Raw genomic sequence first — 22,616 nt, forward strand, 5'->3', positions numbered from 1 at the left:
GCCCCTCTCTTCTACTTCAGCAAGCCGAGACGACGAGCGAAAGCAGGGAAGTGTGGGGCGAGGTGGGCGGGGCGTCGCACGCGAGCGCGGCCTGCTAAAGAAGGGAGGAGGAGGGAGAGATCCAAGACAACGTTACCCCGTCAACACCCAATGGAGAGCAGGCTTGACCCCGCCCCCTCCCCTCATGTTATTGGCTGGGAGGCCCCAGATGGGCGGGGTTGGTCGTGGGGTTGGGGAGGGCAGGGGGCGGGGAGGAGGAGGAAGGCGCTGGCGGGCAGTGATGGCGGCGGGTGATGGGGACGTGAAGCTAGGCACCCTGGGGAGTGGCAGTGAGAGCAGCAGCGACGGCAGCAGCGAGAGCCCCAGCGGCGCGGGAGCGGCAGCCGAAGGGGGCGGCTGGGCGGCAGCAGCGTTGGCGCTTTTGACGGGGGGCGGGGAGATGCTGCTGAACGTGGCGCTGGTGGCGCTGGTGCTGCTGGGGGCCTACCGGCTGTGGGTGCGCTGGGGGCGGCGGGGTCTGGGCGCCGGGGCCGGAGCGGGCGAGGAGAGTCCCGCTGCCTCTCTGCCTCGCATGAAGAAGCGGGACTTCAGCTTGGAGCAGCTGCGCCAGTACGACGGGTCCCGCACCCCGCGCATCCTGCTCGCGGTCAATGGGAAAGTCTTCGACGTGACCAAAGGCAGCAAGTTCTACGGCCCCGGTGAGGAGTTGGAAGGGGAGGGGGAGGACCTCCTACAGCTCAGGTGCGACCCCCTTATGATGGGGAGGCCCCTGGGCTCTGGGTTAGTTTGCCAAGCCTTCTCGACGTCTGGACCCCTACGCCTTGGCTGCTGCACCTGGGACGGCCCGCCCCACACACACCCCCATCCGCGGGCACCTCCAGCTTTAACCCCGTGAAGTCCGGGTTTCAGTGTCGCCCCAGGAACCAGCTCTCAGCTTTCATCTTTCTCCCATCCCGTTCTTCCACGAAGCTTTTTCTTGCGCTGAATTTTTCAAGATCGTTTCAGTTGTCGCCCATCGCGCTGGCCCACAACCTTCTCTGAGCTTTCTGATTCCTGGGATGGGTGGGGGTAAGAAGGACGGGAGATTTCTAAAGTAGGGACCCAAAGCTGTAGGCCAGGTAATTCACAGCTTTCCTTTATTAACTCTGTTTTACCATGATCTCACTTTTCTTCCTACTATTCCCCGTAAGGCCACGTTGAGGTACACGTAGTTCCAAGTCCCCACCGTTTAGCTTATGAAATCTGGACATAAAAGCAACACCTCAGACTTTTTTTAAACCAGTTTTAGTATGGAGATGCTTTCCAAGATTAACAATGTATGTAGGATGAGGACAGACCAGAATGTAGATCTTAATAAAGACTGGCAAGGATAGTCTCCTTGAGTTTTGGGGGTGGAGCTCAATTACCGAGCAGGCGGGCCTGTCTGGTTTTTCTTTTTTTCTTTTCTTTTCTTTTTTTTTTTTTTTTTCTGATAGTGGGAAGGCAGGTATTGAAATACACGTTGATAATGACTTACTGTGTTTTCACTGAGCAGAAAAAATTTAAGAGCTCTAAATCCACACCCCAGTACACCAGTTCTGCAAGTTAAAGATTTTTAGAACTTTACTTTCAGAGAACCCTGTGTGTAGGATAGTTGGGTTAGAAACGCTTTTTCTACGATGTAGTTATAGCTTACGTTTCAGATTATGCTAATAAACTTGAGTTCAGACTTATGGAATCTGCTAGTATACAATAAAATTGAGCAACATTGTATACATCTTGGTTATGTACTGATTAATTCTAAGCTTAAAAAAAGTAACTACAATAAAAAATAAATAATAAAATTAGGGACTTAGAGTGACCTGGTGTTCAAAAGAGTACATCCAAGCCTTAAAGTCAAAGGGGTTGGCAAGTCTAGAAAACAATTTGGTTTTCTTCTTGATTTAATCTGTTAGTACATGAGATTTACTGGCACTTGCAAATATGTACTTCTGATTTCAGTGCTTGGTGGCTAGAATATGTTTTAGAAGTGCTTTGGTTTGCTGTTAAGTGGTATAGAGATAAGAAATTTTATGTGTTGAACTGTTTAATTTCTTAGTTGCTTGTATTTTTGTGTGTAGATCTACCATTCATTTTAACCAAGTCTTAGTGCTCTGGTTGTATAAATATGAAAAGCAGATGTCTACCTACTTAACTCTGCTGAAATGGTTAATACTTTTTTTGTTCGTTTGTTTACTTTAAAGTATATGGGACAAGAGAATAGGGAGTAGGCCCAAAGCACAGTAATTAAATGGACAAACCAAATTAAATAATTTTTTTAAGTGAAGAATTTACACAGTATTTTGTACCTGAAGTTTGTTCTTCATTGATATTCAAATGTATGTGCAGAGATTAGAAATTGTGTACAGGTTTAGATTTTTAATATAGCACTTACCCAACTAAAAAAATCTGCTTTTGTAACCCCTATTCAAAAGGACAATGAAACAAACAAAGTATTAGTGCAAAGAAGCATCTTAGTCCTTGCATATTATGCCTTGCCACTATCTGAAAATAGCTAGGAAAGGCTGTCATAGACACAGTTTAGCAGCCTTCAGTGGCAAATGTTCTGCAACAGAAATTAAAAATTAAGATGAGAGTTATAGATGTGATGTAAATAGCCTTTGTGTGATTTGAGCATTGAGGGGGCTCCTCATATAACAAGGGAGAAGTCAGTTTTAGGTTGGCTTCCACCAGTTCGCAGGTCTTAAAGAAGAGCCTTATAATAATATAATATATAATATATATAATATATAATATAATAAATATGTATTTTCTAAGTATTTATTGATCAACCTAGTATAGGTGTTTGGAATGTTATATTATGGAAAGGAACTTGAAAGTGGCCAGATCATCTGTGGGCTTGGAATATGTTGATATTTCACATTAATAGAAGATGTAACACTTTTTCCAAAAGTCTTGAAGCCAAATTTCTGACTATGAAACAAATATAAGTTCAGTTTGGGTTTTAATTTTTATTTTCATCCTCAAGTCAGTTGAGCACTTTTTTTTTTTTAATTTTTACTTATTTATTTGACAGAGATCACAAGTAGGCAGAGAGGCAGGCAGAGAGAGAGAGGAGGAAATAGGCTCCCCACTGAGCAGAGAGCCTGATGTGGGGCTTGATCCCAGGACCCTGAGATCATGACCTAAGCCGAAGGCAGAGGCTTAACCCATTGAGCCACCCAGGCACCCCTGGTTGAGCACTTTGTAACAGAATAATTCAGAAGCAATGATCTTAGCCTGACAATCTTAGTAGTTTGAAAGAATGAGGTAAGAAGTCAGAAAACCTCTTTTCTATGACTAGCTAATATCTACTCCCATTTCACAGTATTGGTTTTAGAGTTAAAAATTGTTTTGTGAGTCTTTTTTTCCTATGTCAAAAATACTGGTTTCTTTTTTCTTCTTTTTTTCTTTTTAAACACTGTTTTCTTAGTAATTTTTAAGGTTCAGGTTCTTAAAAAATTAAATATTGACAATTTAGTGGAGTAAACACATGTTGGCAAACAGTTGGCATTAACTACATTTGTCATCATTAAATTTAGTAACACTTTAGGCACTTGGCCAGCATGTGAGGAAAGTGGTCATATAAGAAACAATGAATATGGGAGGAGAAAGTAAATAAGGTTTGTTAAGCACCTACTGCATTAGATCCATTAGTCATCTCCACAATGCCTCAGGGAGGTTAGTAAGTATTCCTGCCCTCAGATGGGAGTCTGAGGTGTAGGTTTTTTGGGTAAATTGGCTTGGGTCATACAGACATGGCATTCAAATTCAAATATATTTGACTCCAAAGCCTATTTGTACTTCAGGTAAACTATGTTCTGGGATAAACTTCTAGAGAATCTTAACTGTTGTTTTTATACCCTCTCCTGGTTCCCATAAGGTTATAAAGCCTCAGACATGCTTGCATGGCTGTATGTTGCGCTGGCCAATATGGTAGCCACAAATCACATGTGGCTTTTTAATTTTAAGTTAATTAAAATTAAATACAATTAAAATTGACTCCCTCCATCACACTAGCCACATTTCCACTACTCAGTAGCTACATGGCTACCATATTAGTGCACTTTATGGAGTATTTCCATCTTCCCGAAGAGTTCTATTCAACAGCATTGATTGTAGAGGTCAAGGTAGAAGGATGAGGAAACTCCATTTATTGAGTTTATTATCTCATTTCATTTTCAAACAGCCCTAAGAGATAAGTAATGTTTCCATTTTACAGATGTGGCAACTGAAACTCAGGGAGGTTTTGCTCAAAATCACATACTCAGTGGCAAAACTAAAAATCAAATAGTCTGTCTTCACAGGCCATCCCTTCCCATTGTATCACTACAAAATATAATTTCGTATGGTTCTAGAGTCATAGAGTAGGAAGACTGGAACAGATAGTATAATTTTAAGTAACTTGATTTAATATTAGTACAATGAAATTGTACCAAAATAGTGGTGGTGGTGTTTTTTTTTTTAAAGATTTTATTTATTTGACAGGGAGTCAGCAAGAGGAGGAACACAAATGGGGAGTGTGAGAGGGAGAATCAGGCTCCCCGCTGAGCAGGGAGCCCCGATGTGGGATCGTGACCTGAGCCGAGGGTAGACACTTAACAACTGAGCCACCTAGATGCCCCCAAAATAGTGTTTTTACTTATTCTAATAGTTTATCCTGTATTTCTGAAATTTAAATATATTGCTTCCCCCTTATTCCAGGTAGCATACTGTTTGATACAGACCAAAGCGGCATTTTCTCCAGCTTACCTTTTGAATTCTACTGGAAAAGAAAAAGTCATATATAAAAGAGGTACCCCATGAGATATAAAAGAGGTAATCTTTAGGAGGATGGGGAAAGGAGCACATGTGCTTCTCAAGTGTTTTTCCTCCTTTTTTTAAACTTTATCTTCAATATATTAACTTTTGTTTATAGTTTGCAAAATTGCAGTTGAGGCAAGAGTTGCAACATATAGACTAGGCCCAACCTGACCTCTTCCTTCATGGATATACTATTGACACTACTCAGCTCTCATCCCAGCTACTTGCTTTGAGGCCAACTGGGTCTGTTTGGGCTAATGGCCATACACACCCATTAACTTTCAGTAAAACAAAAGGATCAGCTAAGTTTTCTGATGAGTTTTGATACTCTGCTCAAATTTATACTAGTTATTTCTATAATACCTACTCTGAGTTCAGCATCATTCCATTGTTTTTAATCTTTAAGGGAATTGTATTTGTGTTAAATGCTAATGCTAAGTATTAAAGGATAGCTGAAAGCATATATGAAACCAGAATATGTTATTCATGCTGGAAAAAAATAGATTTAGTAACATCTGGAGTTAGCTATTCAAATTCTTTAACTAATTCTTTCAGTAATTCATGACCCAGATGTCTCCTCCCCTCTGTACCCATGACAGACATCACTAAATAACTGCTATATCCTTAGAACCTGCATTCTGTTTCAAGATCACTAACATGGGACTTCATCTCCATTTTAAATACAGAGAAGGAATTCCCTGGATTTCATTACATTGTTGCTTAAATAAAATGAGTTAACTGAGTTTTCAAAACAGGTGGGGTCCTACCTGTGTAGAGTTTATAGTATATTTGGGAAAACAGACAAGAAACAAGCATTCAGTATATAATTATAATTTATAATTAAATATCCTATGAAAGAAATTAGTAGGATCTATAATAGAGGGTAACAGAACTTTAGATGGTCAAGAAAGGTGCTTTCCATTTATATTAGTTTATCAAGAAAAAGGGGTTGATATTTAAGCAAAAACCTAAAGGAGTCACCCATACAAAGATTGGGTGTGAGAATGTTCTGATGCCATCTAACACTCAATCTAGAACTGATCATATTGTGTTAATCAGCAGAGAAAGAAACATCCTTAACTTTACTAATTTTGAGAATTGACTTCAGTCTTCGTTTGATTAGTATTACCTCAGTGATTCTTTTTCCTCCCTGTTTTCCACTGATCTGTGGTTTATTATTCCTTTATAATATAGGTAGATTTTCTTTTCATTGAATCTAGTATCAACACTTCTTTAAGATTTTATTTATTTATTTGAGAGAGAGCACAAAGTGGGGGTGCGGTGGAGCAGAAGGAGAGAGAGAAGCAGACTCTCCGTGGATCAGGGAGCTGGACTCGGACTCCAGGCTCCATCCCAGGGCCCTGGGATCATGACCCAAGTGGAAGGTGAAGGCATACACTTACCCGACTGAGCCACCCAGGTGCCCCTCAACACTGTCTTTAACAGCTTAATTGGTTTATGTTTTATTGTTACTTATACATTTAGATATATTTCTACCTTCTTATTTAGTAATTTAGCTTTGTCATACTTGCTTTTTTCTCCCTTTTTTTCTTCGTAGATTAGTTTTTTTTAGTTCTTCCACTTTTTAATCCCTACTTATTTGGATATATCTGTTAACATTCTTTTAATGATATCCTTAAAGGTTTTGCTATAGAAGACCCTGTTCTTCTAAAGAATATAGGAAAGTTAGTCAAACATATCTTTGTGAATTAAAAAAACTCTCTTTAAAACACTTTACTGTGATTTAAGAGACTATTTCTTAATAAATACACAAAACTACCATGTATACAAATGTGGATGGTGTCCCTTGGGGTTGTGTAGTATACAGCCATATGTTGTGGCCCTAGTTTAGAAAGCTTTTACTCTAATCCTTCCCTCACCTATTATCTATGGTATTGTATTACTCTTAGACTTATAGTTCTACTCTATTTTTTCAAACTCCTCCCCCAAATTGATTTAAGTATTACCTTTTTTTATTGTTAGCCCTCATTTAAATTTACCAACATAGTTGCCATTTTCTTTATTCACAGTCATTTCTTGCATCTCATACCTTTGTTCAGGGTTCAGCTCTCATTTTAGTGAGGTGTGTTCTATAGTTTTCTTACTGACTCGCAAAAAAATTCTGTCTCCATATGCCCTCACGCAGGAATAATAGTGTAGGTTTTGGATATAAAATTATAGGCTGGTTGTTTTATCTCAGATCTTCAGTAGTAGTATGCCACTGTCTTCTACTTCTCTTCAAGTCTGCTTTTGGTTTATTTTTATTCATTTGATTAATCTGTTTTTCCCTTTGTCTTAGGAATTTTACTCTTACTAGGATTTGCCAAGGTGGGGATTTTATTTTTTTTTTTTAACATGGGCCAGACTCTACTAAAATTTGAGAATGTGTGTCATCCATTTATTTTAAAAAATTTGAACCCATTACCTCTTCAATTATTGCCTCCCCCGTTGTCTTCTAATAGATAGACTAGCTTTTCATTCTATCCTTCATGTTTCTTAATCTTTCCTTAAGGTTCTATCTCTTAATTACTTCAAAATTTTAAGCAAACATACTATAGTTCTTTAATCTGCTTGTATTATTCTGGGGATGCCAGTTCTCATCTGTTATATATGCTCACTCCATGAGTGAGTTTGTTTCTTCATGTAGTTTGTAATTTTTACTACAAAAACTTAAACCTTCAGCAATTATAGTCTTTTTATTTCTTGGAGATTTTTTTTCTATGTGCTTCCTTAAGTCATAGGTTATAGAAGTCTTCCTGTAGAGTAGTTTAGATATATTTCTAAATAGGGCCTCAGGAAGTTTTTTAAAAACTATATTTTTATTAGATTATACATATTCAAAATAGAATGTTTTAAAGCATGTTCTGTAAAAAACAACCCAGTTACCACGTTCCCCTTCCTAGAAGTGAGGAACCAATCTGAATATTGTTCCAGAGCTATCACCTGTAAGTATAAGCATGTGGATATGCACTCCCTAGGTACTCCCTCCACACACACACATTGTTGCATATTGTACAAACCTTTTATATCTGGAGAGCCTTTCATCTCAGCATAAAAAGAGTCATCTTATTCTTTTAAGTATATGCATATTCTGTTACATGAATATATCATAATTTAACTATTAACAAACATTTAAGTTGTTTCCAGTCTCTTACTAATAATATATAATAATATAGTGTAGCTATAAATATGCATGTACATATCCTTTTATACATGTGGTGAACTTACAAATTCCTAGAAGTAAAAACACTGAGTCTTAGGGTATGGGACATTTTTTAATTTGGGTACTTATTTTTGAATTGCCTTCCAGAGAAATTAGAGCAATTCATACTTCATGAAAATGCCTATTTCTCACCCCTTTGCCAGAAGTATGATATTCAACTTCTTGGTCTTTGTCAATCTGAGAATTAAAAATGGTATCTCAATATTTTTAAATTTACATTACTCTTTTTTAGTTTGGTTGGACACTTTCAGAATTTTGAGTCATTTATGTTACCTATAAATTATCTGTTCAAACATTCTTTGCCACAGTTTTTCAATTATGTTATTGGTCTTAGAGGTTTTAGGTGTTCTTTAAAAAATGAATCAACCTTAGCTGCAAACATTTTTTCCTAGTTTGTCTTTTTACTTTATTTATGGTGTTTTTGTAAACCATACGGAGATTTGGGGTTTTATGTATTCGAATTTATCTTATTTTTATGGGTGGTGAGTTTTCTATCACAAGTAACTTAAAGATTTTTTTAACTAAAACAATTATTTTTAAAAATAGTAGTTTTTTAAACTACTTTTATGATTTGGGTTTTTTAGTTCCATTTGGAATTTAAGATGTGAAATAAGTATTTTTACAGGAAATTACTTAGTTACCCCAACACTATTTATAGAATAATTTTTCCCCCAACGCTTGCAGTATTACCTTTATTGTTCTCTAAATTCCAATAGATATTTAAGTCCATGCTATTTCTTTTTTTTCCCACATTAACATTCTTGGTTTATTAATCATCTCATGAAAAATCTGCACAGTAACCAGAGATAAACCCGCTGCAGCATCTTTACTCTTTCTGTTGTTCAACCTTCAGCTCACTTTTTGTCAGCACCAACATTGACTTTTGCAGTCCCTCTGACTTTCTTCATTCTGTTCTTGTGTTCCTTTCACTGTTCTCTTGATGTCTTTTTCTTCTCAAGACAGGCCATGTCTTGCGAGTCTATGTTTGGGTTCATTTTTCTTTGCATAATCCAAGGAATCATAAATCATCCCAAAGCCAGTTGTCCTACCACCATCAAATTGGGTTCTGAATCCAAATACAATATGACATCTGGTCTTGTACATGTTGGTTAGTTTTTCCTGAATATCTGTCTTAGCTACTATTGTCTTTGCGGAGTGAAGGACATCAATGTCCATCTGTTTCTGCTGAAATAGTCGGTTGGTCATAAACATCCTGGTTGGATAGTTATTGTGTCGTTCATGATGGTGGCCAAGCTTCAAGCATTTGGGGAGGAAAAGAGCAAGTCCATGCTATTTCTTCACCTTAGAATCCTCATTCTCTAGGGGCTGTGTAAACTCAGTTCCCACTCTCACATCTTCCGCAGGCCTGCGGGTTTTCACTTTTCAGTCTTCCTGGTCTCCACCCTAGCTGTAAGCCCTGGGGCCAAGTATGCTGAGGTGGACCCACAGTATTGCTGACAGCTTTCTAGTTTGAATTTCAAAAACAAGATTGAGTTGGGGGAAGTATTTTAACTGCCTAAAGTTAGGGCCAAACTAGATAGATACTTTGCCCATTTTATACCAGTGCTTCTAAGATTTGCCCAATGTTAAATGTTGGTTGAAGCCTCTAGAACCCAAGTATCTTGGCTCCTTGAGGAGTGTTCTTTCATTTTGACCACAGTACCTTCTCTCTAAAAGTCTGTGGACTTCCTAAATTTAAATATAAAAAAATAATATTTATTACTTGGGTTTCTTTTAATCACTTTTATATTACTGCTTTATTTATTCCAAGGCCATTGTGATCTTATTTGGAATAAATTACTCAATACCAAGTATAATTACGTTTTTTTTTAAAAAGTTGTTTTAATAATCACAAAAGACTTTTCAAAATAGGCCAGAAAACCAGGCTGTTTATAAACTTCAATGGATTATAGTTTGATCCTCAAAGCTGTGGTTTTTATACAGTGGAAATAATTGAAGTATTCATTCTAGAATTTTCTCCTCATCATAAATACTAATGTAGGTACACAGTCATCCTAATAATCACAATATTATCTGTTAACATATTTTAGATATTTTATTTCCTCCTGGAATTTTCTATTCATTAAATTACTCTTTAAAACATTTTCTTACAGGGGTACCTGCATGGCTCAGTGGGTTAAGCCTCTGCCTTCAGCTCAGGTCATGGTCTCAGGGTCCTAGGATCGAGTCCTGCCTTGGGTTCTCTGCTCAGCAGGGAGCCTGCTTCCCCCTCTCTCTCTGCCTGCCTCTCTGCCTCCTTGTGATCTCTCTCTGTGTGAAATAAATAAATAAATAAATAATCTAAAACGTTTTCTTACAGTGACCATAAGTTTTTGCCTTTTCAAAAATAACATTACCACATTTTACCTGATTATATTAAAGTAAGCAGTTTCAGGATTCACTAACTAGTAGATTTATTGAATTTTGAACTTTAAAAATCTGTGTGGCAGGTTGTGTTAACTCTTTTTTTTTTTTTTTTAAAGATTCTACTTATTTATTTGAAACAGAGAGAGAGAGATCACAAGTATACAGAGAGGCAGGCACAGAGAGAGAGAGGAGAAAGCAGGCTCCCCACCGAGCAGAGAGCCCGATGCGGGCCCCGATCCCAGGACCCCGAGACCATGACCCGAGCCGAAGGCAGAGGCTCAACCCACTGAGCCACCCAGGCGCCCAGGTTGTGTTAACTCTTAAAGGGTCTTAATGAAATCTGAATTCTAGTATAATGTCATTTTGATATATTTAACATTATTTTTGAAAGATTATTTTGGGGCTCCTGGGTGGCTCAGTGGGTTAAACATCTGCCTTCTGCCTAGGTCATGATTCCAGGGACATGGGATTAAGCCCACAGTGGACTCCCTGCTCAGTGAGGAGTCTGCTTCTCCTTGTCCCTCTGCCCTCCTTCCTACCACCCCCAACTCATGCTCTCTTTCAAATAAATAAATAAAATCTTTTTGAAAAGAAGACTTATTATTAAAATGATGCCTTAGAACATTTGTTATATAGGTATATTTAAGAGAAACTGCTTTGGTTGAATAATTGTTCATTTTTTGTAGCAAGAATTTTCTTGAAATTATAAGTCCACCTTTGTATCAGCAAATATAGTCAAAATAACAGTTTATATAAGTACGCTGGCTTTTTTTTGGGGGGGGTAAATTACAGCAAAAGACTTCTTATCATTTAAAATTTGCTTTCCTTGGGTAGTTCTCTGTTATTTTAGTATTATAGATAGCCAAGTATGGTTATCAAAAATTGGAATCTGTAACATTAATGTTTGTTGGTAAGGAGTGTGGAATGGGGAGGTATTACTGGCTTCTCAGATAACACTTCTGGTTGAATCATGAATGCAGAGAAATGTACTTTATGTAGACCTCAGATCTTTCTTACTCTGAGCACATCCATCCAGTTCCAATCCTAGTTGTTAATGTTATGTTCTTTATGATCTTACAGGAAAAAATAAAGAAAACTGTTCAAAAAGATCTTTTCAGAAATTAAATGCTTCCTGAGGGGAATCTGAATGTGGAGAAGACAGCTTATATATAGTTTAGAGGGTGGGACAATATGTTAATCACTGAATCATTATCTTCTATTCAACAATTAATAAAGCATCATTTTTCCTAGAAATGGGGTTGGATTATTACCTGTTGACTCAAGTTCACGCTTACTAAATCAGCCATCTAAAACCAAAAAAAAGAACCTGTTTTATGAAGTTTTGTTTTTACATTTATTCAGTGTTGAGTTCTCCTTAGAGAAAATGGCAGAGAATTTTATTAGAGAATCCATTGGTACATAATTAATATACTCAAAAATGGAAGAGTTTCTGGACTCTGTTTTCTATAATGACCATCTTTTCTTCTCTCCTTTTTACCACTTAGATGTGTTTAGTGGTTTATACTCTGAAGTACCCTGAAGTAGATTGACTTTTGCAGGCTAGGGAGATAAATATAATAAAATGATAAGCTGTCGATGTATACAGCTTTTTTGTTAATCCTCTTTCATTTTGATTTAACAGGTATTACAAAGTATCTGTTCCCCTGAGATTTTGCAATTAATGAAATCTTCCAATTTTCAGGGTTGTTGTTCCATCTTTGGGTTTGTGGATCCTGTGTGTTTTCTCAAGTGTATTGTGTTTGGGGTAGAAAAGTGGAGATAGTACTTCTGAAGTCTGTTGGTAATTTTAGGCAAGTCACTGAATGTCCCTGCTCCTGTTCATCTGCCAGGTGAGGAGGGCAAAAATTGTTCCTTCCACTTTGCAAGACCGTGAGAGAGGAAAGTCACATTGCTAGAAAATTCTTTAAGAAATTGAAAACTATCTTTTTACATGTGTAAAGGTTTTTACGGCCCTGATCAATTTTATTTTTTATTTCGTGTGTATGACTCGTCACTGTTTTGTCAGCATTACTTTGTTTTGGAAAAAAAAAAAAATCACACTAGTTCTATCTATCTCTCTTATCTATCTATGGCCTCCATCTGGGGAAAAATAGCTATTGGCATAAAGCATGTGGAGTTATGCAGAAGAAAAAAAAAACACACAACTACTTTTCTTTTCCCTAGGGACTGTTTGTTCTTGCTTAATTTTCAAAGTTAATATTTCTCTAAAATAATTCCAATTTAAGGAACAATATTGAATTTCTTTCTCTTAAATGCTAAATACCCAGGGCGCCTGGGTGGCTCAGTGGATTAGGCCTCTGCTTTCCGCTCAGGTCATGATCTCGGGGTCCTGGGATCGAGCCCCACATCGGGCTCTCTGCTCAGCAGGGAGCCTGCTTTCTCCTCTCTCTCTGCTTGACTCTGCCTGCTTGTGATCTCTCTCTGTGTCAAATAAATAAATAAAATCTTAAAAAAAAAAAAAGCTAAATACCCTATGCAAGGTCAGTTGATACAATGGGCAATGTTTTGAAGGTTATAAATTTTGGCCAGTTATAAATAGTGTCCCAGTTTCTTATGTAGAAGCCAAATTTAAAAGTTTAAAATGGTAGCCTTAGTGTACACTGATAGGAAAGTGATTAAATTGTAGGTATGTATATTCATTCAGTAAGAATGTGTATAACCATTAAATAGTACTTGTGAATGTCACCTAATATTAAGTAGCAATATGGAAAATACTTAAGAATAGAAAAAGCAGGATTAAAAAATACTTTACTGGGAAGAATTACCTTTATTTTCGTATTAAAGCATCAGTACCTAATAATGCTACTTTTTTGGGGGGAGGGCAGAGAGAGACAGCGGGAGAGGGAACACAAGCAGGGGAAGCAGGAGAGGGAGAAGCCGGCTTCCCACTGAGTAGGGAGACCAATGCAGGCCTCGATTCCAGGACCCTGGGACCATGACCCAAGCCAAAGGCAGACACTCAACCACTGAGCCACCCAGCACCCCAGTAATTCTGCTTTTTAAATTTATCAGAAATGCCACTTCTGGGGTTGCCTGGGTGGCTCAGTGGGTTAAAGCCTCTGCCGTTGTCTCAGGTCATGATCCCAGGGTCCTGGGATGGAGCCCCACATCGGGCTCTCTCCTCAGCAGGGAGCCTGCTTTCCTTCCTCTCTCTCTGCCTGCCACTCTGCCTACTTGTGATCTCTGTCTGTCAAATAAATTAAAAAAAAAAAAAAAGAAAAAAGAAATGCCACTTCTGGCTCCATGCCATAAACTTTGCAGAGAATGGCTTTCTTACACCTCATGAACTTCATGGTGCAGTGTTTTCTGTAACTCAGATTAATGTTGATAAATGTTTAAGATTTTGTCTATTTAAGTAGATTTTGAATTCTCATAAATGTACAACACATATCTTACACAGATTCTGACACATAATCTTCAGTTTCCTAAATGTTTTCAAATACGAATACGGGTGTAATCATTACGCTGCTCACTTAAAAATTAAGGAATTTTCTTGTTTACTTCTCTTAGAAAGTATTTTATTTTGTTAACTGGACAATAAGCTCTCTTACTGACCACTCCATTGCTCATAATAGTATTTCTGGTTTTAAAATTATTTTCTCTAAATTACCTTTGTCATATACAGAAAACTGTAGCTTCAGGGAGAAAAAATGGTGTTGTTGTTTTTTTTTTTTTTTTTTTTTTTTGTAAAATTAGGTATTTTGGAAATCTTTTCTTTTTTAAGTATTCATTAATTTATTTAAGTAATCTCTTCACCCAACATGGGGATTGAACTCATGACCCTGAGATCAAGAGTTGCATGCTCTTCCAACTGAGCCAACCAGACACACTTAATTTTTTTTTTAGATTTTATTTATTTATTTGACAGAGATCACAAGTAGGCAGAAAGGCAGGCAGAGAGAGAGGAGGAAGCAGGCTTCCTGTTGAGCAGAGAGTCCGATGTGGGGCTCTATCCCAGGACCCTGGGATCATGACCTGAGACGAAGGCAGAGGCTTTAATCCACTGAGCCACCCAGGCGCCCCAACACTTCTTAATTTTTAAACCTACATTTTAAACAGAAGATCTTAAATGATCTGCTGTGTGGCCTAATATGAAGGCAGAAGTAACTCTTAAAAAATATTTATTACAAAAATAATTTTTTAACAAGTACACAACCAAAATCAGAAACAGACCTATAAATACCGAGAACAAACTGATAGTTGCCAGGGGGAAGGTGGTTGAGGGAAGGGCAGTGGGAGATACAGGCTTCCAGTCATGGAATGAATTAATCATAGGGATGAAAGGGACAGCATAGGGAATATAGTCAATGGTATTATAACAATATTGTATGGTGACAGTGGTAGCTACACTTAACAGTAAGCAAAGCATACTGTTTAGAGTTGTCATATCACTATATTATACACCTAAAACATAACATTGTGTGTCAACCATACTCAATTAATAATAATAAAGAAAAGTAGTAATAATAATTTTCTAAATAGCCAGACCTTACCAATTATATGAAGTAAATTTTTTTCTTTTCATTCCCCAGAAAAGGCTGCCACTGTTTGTATTCTGGTTTGTATATGTTTTTCACACATATATAAACACATGTGTGTGTATTTTTTAAATTCAAAGCAAATCGTATTCTATATATACATACTCTTCTGAATTGCTCTTTTCAGTTACTCTATTATGGATTTCTGTCTGTGTATACATATAGAGATGCTTCATTTTTGTTGATAGTTATGTACGTTATTCCAGTAAATTAATATACTATAATTTAACCAGTTTCTTGATAGGGAAAAGTAGGTTTTTACAGTTTTGTTTATTATGTGTTTTAAAGAACTAAAGTGTCTTTTTATCATGTATTTGGGTGGAGTTTTGCTCACCATAGGTGAATCTGCTCAAAGTAGAGGATGAAGATCGAGAGTTACTACTTATTTGAAATTGCAGCTAATATTTTGGAAGAAATTTACTATGTTTCTTTTTTTTTTTTAAGGGAGGGAGGGAAGGAGAGTGGGAGGACAAACAAGCGGGGAGAAGCATCAAAGAAAGGGAGAAGCAGACTCTCTGCTGAGCAGGAGCCTGATGTGGGGCTCCATCCCAGGACCCTGAGATCATGACCTGAGCTGAAAGCAGATACTTAACCAACTGAGCCGCCTAGGCACCCCAAAATTTACTTTTTCTACTTTATGCCAGGCACATGGTAGGCATTGAGCACTGATGTGAGTAAGACAACTGTTGCTCTCAAGCACAAACTTTAGGAATGGCTCATTTCTGTCAGCATAAAAATTATGCCATTCCTCCCTAGAGAGGGTAGTTACTAATTCCTTGGACAAAATCCTAATCATTTTGTGTCCGTCAGAGCTGTTGGCGTGCCTGCGTGGCTCAGTTGGTTAAGCGTCCAATTCTTGATTTCTGCTCAGGTCATGATCTCAGGGTCATGAAATCAAGACCCACTCGGACTCCATGCTGGGTTTGAAACATGCTTAGGATTCTCTGGCTCTTCCCCCTGTCCCTTCCCACACCACTCCTCACACTCTACCCCTCCCCAAAATAAAAATAATAAAAACTTAAGAAAAAAAATAAAACCTGTTCCTTAATAGGCACATCTCCTATTTCCCAAGAGCTGTGACAAATAAAAACCATTGTTTAATGACTTTTCATAGTTTAATAGGTAATTGTGAATATATTCTGGTAGTCAGGTGATACTTATTTTGAAAATGGGTCACATTTCTGATAAAATCAATCGTTCAGCAAAGACCTATTGAGCATCTGTATGTGCTATGGGTTGAACTAGTCACTGGGGGTACAAAGATGATAGTCTCTGCTTTTATACGACCTACTTTGAAAAAGAGAAAGAAGAGAATATTTTAGATCCATGGTTGACTGAGTCTTTAACAAATGCTCATCTAGTGGATGTTCTGTTGATTATTTTTAGATGCCACAATTAATTAACAGCAATCAGTGAAACATTATCTCCCCTCAAACAAACCAGCTTCCAAACCTAACTGCTTAAGTTTCCTCTTCTCCCTAATATGTTATACAAGTATACATTATACAGACACAAGTTTTGAGGTATCTGAAATTTAAATTTTAAATTTTCAGTGAAAAACTTTACTTTGTTCTACAGGCAGATTTCCAAGAAGTTTCTTCTCATTATCCCATTTAGTATCTGTCATGTTTTGAAATTAAGGCTGTGTACCAAGTATGAGTCATTATGAGGTTTCCTTTATTTGGCTTTTTCCTTTGAGGCATTAAATAATGTTAAGGTAATGTCAATAATTTTTTTTTCCTCCCCACCCCCTCAGCCGGTCCATATGGAATATTTGCTGGTAGGGATGCCTCCAGAGGACTAGCGACATTTTGCCTAGATAAAGATGCACTTAAAGATGAGTATGATGATCTCTCAGACTTGAATGCTGTACAAATGGAGAGTGTTCGAGAATGGGAAATGCAATTTAAAGGTACCTTCATTTTGTCGGGTTCTATGAAAAAAAAAGTGTATATTATTTCACATTCCTTAAGAGTCTAAGGATATCTGTTTTCATCGCCATCATTATTTGATGATAAAAAGCTAAATATGAAAATGATTGTTACATATTATTATTTAAAAATCCATATTTAAAAGTTGATTTGTTACAAACTATAACAAAAACTGTGATACCTTTAGTCTTATAAGACTTTTCAATTAAGATAAAGTATTTTTAAATAATAAGCTTCTATTTAAAACTGAATTTTATTTTGGATATTGATACTATAATTTATTCCAAAATGATTTTATTGATCTTACTCACAAACCATAATGAAAAAATATCTTTCCCCTTTATTATGCCCTTGAGGCATCCATTATTACCACGTATGTGACAATCCAGATAGCTATTTACGTGACCTATGCATACCTTGGAAATACTTCTTCTGGCTTCTTGGCATTTGAACCAGTCCTACTGTAGGAAGCAGTCCTCCTATCTTACCCTCCTGGGTTGTCGGTTAATTCACTTAACCTAGGTTCAAATTCCCGACCAAGAAATAAGTAAATATGGATCACCTTGGACACCATGGTGTTCTAAATTAATACCTGACAACATAAAACAAGCAATATTAACAGAGATGTAAGAAAAGAGTTTAATAAGAGAAAGAATAATGCTATGACTGGAGCCACACACTAGCTCTTAAAGAACACAGGATAATAAGTAACAAATGACTTTGCTTTTCATTTGGTTTATTTTTCTGGAAAGTACTGACCTGTGTCACATTTTCTCCCTGAGAATATTTTCTAGTTGGATCTACTTACCATGATCTCTTAGTGATTCTGATGAAATGTCTTTGGTTAAGAACTGGTATATATGGAGCACTCTCCTGCAAAGCATAGTCCCCAAGCTTTGTAAATTCCTTATTCCCATTTTCTTTTGTTCAAGCCTTACATGAATGCAAAGATCAGCCAAGGTGAGCGATAGGAACAACTTAGCCAATTGTATATAATTCTAAAAGAGGCAAACACCTTCCCCATTGTGTGATGGAATAGAGCAACAAATTTGATCACTACTGATTTTCTTTTGATGTATTTTTCAGAAAAATACGATTATGTAGGCAGACTCCTAAAACCAGGGGAAGAACCATCAGAATATACAGATGAAGAAGATACCAAGGATCACAATAAACAGGATTGAACTTTGTAAACAACCAAAGTCAGGGGCCTTCAGAACTGCAATTCTTATTACTCCCTTTCACAGAATGTCCGGCGTCTTTGGGTTTGGTTCACCTGCTGCAAAAAACATTCAACAGATTCTATACAAGCTAAATGAGTCTCACTATGAAGATTTGAATACTAGACATTATTTATGCTGCCAAACTCATTTGTTGCAGTTGTTCGTAATGTCTGGTGGGGCGTCATCATCCTGAAAAGGAGGAAACGAACTTTTTTTTAAAGAGCAAGAAAGTTACAAGGTTACTCCTTCCTCCCTTCCTTCCTTCCTTCCTTTTTCTTTCCTTCCTTCTTCCTCCCTCCCTCCCTCCCTCATTCCCTCCCAACCTTCTTTTTTTTTTTTTTTTTTTTTTTTAAATCAAAGACAACCAGATATGTATTTGCTACTTAAATGTACAAATCTCCTCAAAAACAGCAAGGGATTCATGTGCTGTGTTCTTGTTTAAGCTTTGAGGGAAGAGACCTGGGCAGGAGAGGTTGGGGGTGCACATCAATTTGAGTAGTTTAGGTTACTGAAACATTAAAATGTGAATTCCCAAACTTCTCTTTTGGGTTTTGTCAGGGAAAAGAAAAAAACCTTTATTTCTAAGGAATTAGGAAAAGGGATTTCAAGTGGATCTAAGTCAAAGCTAATTCCCCAGTAGTAATATCATTTGCAACTAGTGTTTATCCCTTCCCTTCCCCTAGATCAAATCAATATTAATTGTGCCTTATTTCACTTACATAGACTTGAATTATTTTAGGGAAAGCCCCTATGTGAATTCAGAAGTCACTACAAGCAGCATTGAGACTGAAGTTGGGATATTCTGTTGACTGCAAAACCTTGATGTCATTCTGTGTATATAGAATGTAAAAGGAATATTCAGTGTTACTGCCACATATGTTAATATACACAAACTTAATTAGCATTGTAATGGCCAAATGCATTCCCTCCTGCTTTTTCTCTTTAAAAAAAAAAAAAATTGAAAAACAGATCAACTCTGTCCCCCAACAGCTGCCTAATTTTAGGAGTCTGACCCTCACATCTCATTGGTGTGGGTGCATGGGGCGTAGTATGGATGTTGTATGGGTGTGTCTGAATGTGTGTGAGAGCGCTTTGAAAGGGACTCTGCAGATACTGTAAATATCAGTACCGTTTTAATAAAGCATGTACAATAAACCAAAATAAGCTTGAGTTGGACTTTATATACAAAATGTAAGCCAGTGCATTATGATACCATAGTCAGGATTGTGCATTTGATTCAAGATAAGGAAAAATCTTGGAAATGAAAAGCAGGCACTGGTTAAACAAGTCGTACACATTGTACCACATTCACTGTAACTTTAGGAAGAAATTCCACTTTGTGGAACATTCTCAAGAGAACTGAGATTATTCAGGTAAGAATTGATAAATAAAAATGTACATATTTTTACTTTATATTTTGATGCCAACTGATTATACTAGAAGTAATAGCACCAGGTGGTAGTTACTGAACACAAAATAATAAAGGATATTCTACTGATAGGTACTGAATCCTTCTATTATTCATTTATAAAAACCCTATGTATGTCAGGTACTTGATTTCATCAGAACTACTTAGGTTCTTGGTTGGGGACAAGTTACACCGGAAACGATAATTTTATTTAACAAGTCACCAGTTAAAGAAAAGACTTACTCTTGAGCATAATATATGCAGAAGCCATCAGAGAAAGGGGAAGTTTAAACTGCAATAATAAGCTAAAGTATGTAAAATACTACATTCTATTATCTTTGGTCTTGGGATGTTTTGTAGAAAATGATGAACTTCAGCCAAATCTTTGCTGAAGACTGGTTGTAAAGACTGAAGGGTGTTGGTAAATGCTTTGTGTGTTTTTATGTAAAATATTTTCTAAACAAATTTGTTAAAGTACATATCCTCTGTAGTAAACATATAAATATATATATATATATATATATATATATATATGAATCATTTGAGCCTAAAGTTCAGAAGTAAATCTACACTTGTGAATAGAGAAACCCTAAATATCCATGCAGTAAAAATTATGCAGTCTGTTAAGAAAATTGAGTAATTTTGTGTTTTGGACTTGAAATAAACCGTGTTCTACAGACAATTCCTCAATTTTAATTGAGTGTTTCTCATTCTCAGGTAGTTTGCTGGGTAGGCTTGGAGTAAGGGGATGGGAGCTGTGGTGGAATTTTCCTGATTTCCTCCTTAGCCTCTGTTTCCCTGACTTTCCTAATTAGAACCACTTGAAGTGCTTTAAATATAAATCCTTGGTCCCTAGTCCAAACCTACCACACACTAAGCCAAGAATTAGAAGAGAATGGCTTTCAGACTTTATTTGTGATAAGTGCCATGGTAATTCTTGTGGTCAGGCACATTTGAGAAACCGTTCTAATCTTTTCAAGTTATATTGTCTATCTTTGTCATCCACTTGAAATGGAACTTACTCTTGGGTAATTTTGGTCTAATTTCCTGTATTTGGTTTCATATCATTCCCTAAACTCCTCAGAGTTAGTTTTATCTGGAGATTGCACATAAAAAATTTTAATTTGATTTTTTAAAACAATTTCTTTACTCAGATTTTTATCTTTTGATACCCTCTCAAAGTTGACATGTTTTTCAAATCTATACGGTTTGTACTAGTCTCTTTCTCTCCATTAAGAAATGGGCATGTTCAGGGGCACCTGGGTGGCTCAGTGGGTTAAAGCCTCTGCCTTCGGCTCAGGTCATGATCCCAGCATCCTGGGATCGAGTCCCGCATCGGGCTCTCTGCTCAGCGGGGAGCCTGCTTCCTCCTCTCTCTGCCTGCTTCTCTGCCTACTTGTGATCTCTGTCAAATAAATTTAAAAAAAAAAAAGAAATGGGCATGTTCAAATACAGATCAAGTTTTTAAAAAACTTGACTGTGATATGAAGGCTTAATATTTTCCTGACAGTAATCAGTAATTCTACCTGCCTTTTTTTGAAATCTGTAGAATCCAACACTATACTTACCTCTATAATCTGGAAAGCTAAAGTTTATATATTGAACTAGGACTGAAAAAAATTGTTTTCTAGAAAACTGACCAGACTCCTTATCTGATTATTCCATTTACTTATATTAGTAACTGGGAATGCAGCAAACTGCTAGAAATGTATGCCATTGGCATGTTAACATAGTGTAAAACCTTACAGAGTTTTTATGGATCAGAATAAGCTGGTACTAAATATATAAATACATATATAAAGTTTACAAGTTGCTTTGAGCATAATGGAAATGAGTCATCAAATATTATCATGATGGTTCTTTTCCTCTGAATTAAAAGCAAATACTTGGGGTGCCCTGGGTGGCTCTGTCGGTTAAGCATCCAACTCGATTTCAGTTATGGGATCGAGAGCCCCATTGGGCTCCGTGGTTGGTGGGGCATTTGCTTTCTCTCTCTCTGCCTCCAGATCACCTCCCGCAAGCTCGCATGTGATAGCATGTGCTCTCTCAAATACATACTTTTTTAAAGTACCAAATGTTCAAAGATAGCTTTTGAGTATGTGTGTCCCACTAAAGTCAGCTCTCAATTTGGTAGATTCTGATAACATTATGACCTATTTGTTGTGGCAAGAAAGTTCAAATAAAGGCCATCCAACTTTACTGTTTTTAGGCAAGAATCATCATTCCCAGGCAATATTAGAAAAGGCTGTATCCCCTCTTCATCAATTCCCACAGCACTATCTGTTACATAAAACAACTTGTATCTTGCAGAATATGCCCCTAGCGACTTAACCCGCTCCATTCTTCAGTCTGAATTATACTGTCCTCCACACCTTCCCAAATTAACTGCCTTTCTAGATCATTTGTTCCATCTTAGAGATGAAGGCTCCAACTCAACTCAATGCCCTAGAATGAATGAAGGATTCCCCCATTCCATGCCTCCATAATATCATACGTACCTTTGTTTCAGTGATTTACTATTGTGTTATAATCATCTGTCTCCCCTGATGAGCCAGGGACCAGAACGTACTCCTATTTGAGGCCCAGTTTTTTCCCAAACTTAGTACAGTGCTGGACACACAATATTTGCTCAAAATGTTTTTTGTTAAAGAAATTTACAAAATGAGAGAGTAGACAGACTAACAGTTTTAAAATGGGGGCTCCAAGGAAGCATTTTAAAGGCTCAGAAGAGAGCCTAGGAACTGCATGAGAGCAGCACCTCCACTTGGCTTTGCCTCCTGGGCTTGCAAGTAGGAATTTACAGTCTGTCCTACAGAAAAAATGTTCAGAAACCACTGGTATAGATGATGTTTAGTACCCTTTCAGTTTGTGAATATATCTCAAAGGCAGAACTATGCAATCAAAAACATCTAGCAATACTTACTCTATGGCTGCAAAATACAGATTTATCTTCATGGCACAAGTAGATGAAGGCGCAAGCCTGCAGTGCAACCCTGACCTATCTAATGTGCCTATCTAATTAAAAGTGTTTTGCACCAGCTGCAGTGTACAGGCTGCATCAAACGGGTGACCAAAGAAGAAACA

General features: G+C 37.3%; 1 protein-coding gene and 1 pseudogene across 1 annotated transcript; one reads left to right on the forward strand and one right to left on the reverse strand.

The window, feature by feature from the left end:
* The first annotated feature begins 208 nt into the window (after positions 1 to 208).
* On the forward strand, positions 209 to 19,285 carry LOC111156068 (progesterone receptor membrane component 2). The gene is made up of 3 exons (XM_022516658.1): positions 209 to 698; positions 16,727 to 16,882; positions 17,988 to 19,285. Exons 1-3 carry the CDS (start codon positions 209 to 211, stop codon positions 18,083 to 18,085), a joined length of 744 nt encoding a protein of 247 aa, XP_022372366.1. The 3' UTR covers positions 18,086 to 19,285.
* On the reverse strand, positions 8,850 to 9,509 carry LOC111156076 (annotated as a pseudogene).
* Positions 19,286 to 22,616: the final 3,331 nt, after the last annotated feature.

Source organism: Enhydra lutris, unplaced genomic scaffold, assembly GCF_002288905.1.
Source record: "Enhydra lutris kenyoni isolate GAN:26980312 unplaced genomic scaffold, ASM228890v2 scaffoldscaffold3, whole genome shotgun sequence".
In the NCBI taxonomy this organism is placed as follows: domain Eukaryota; kingdom Metazoa; phylum Chordata; class Mammalia; order Carnivora; family Mustelidae; genus Enhydra; species Enhydra lutris.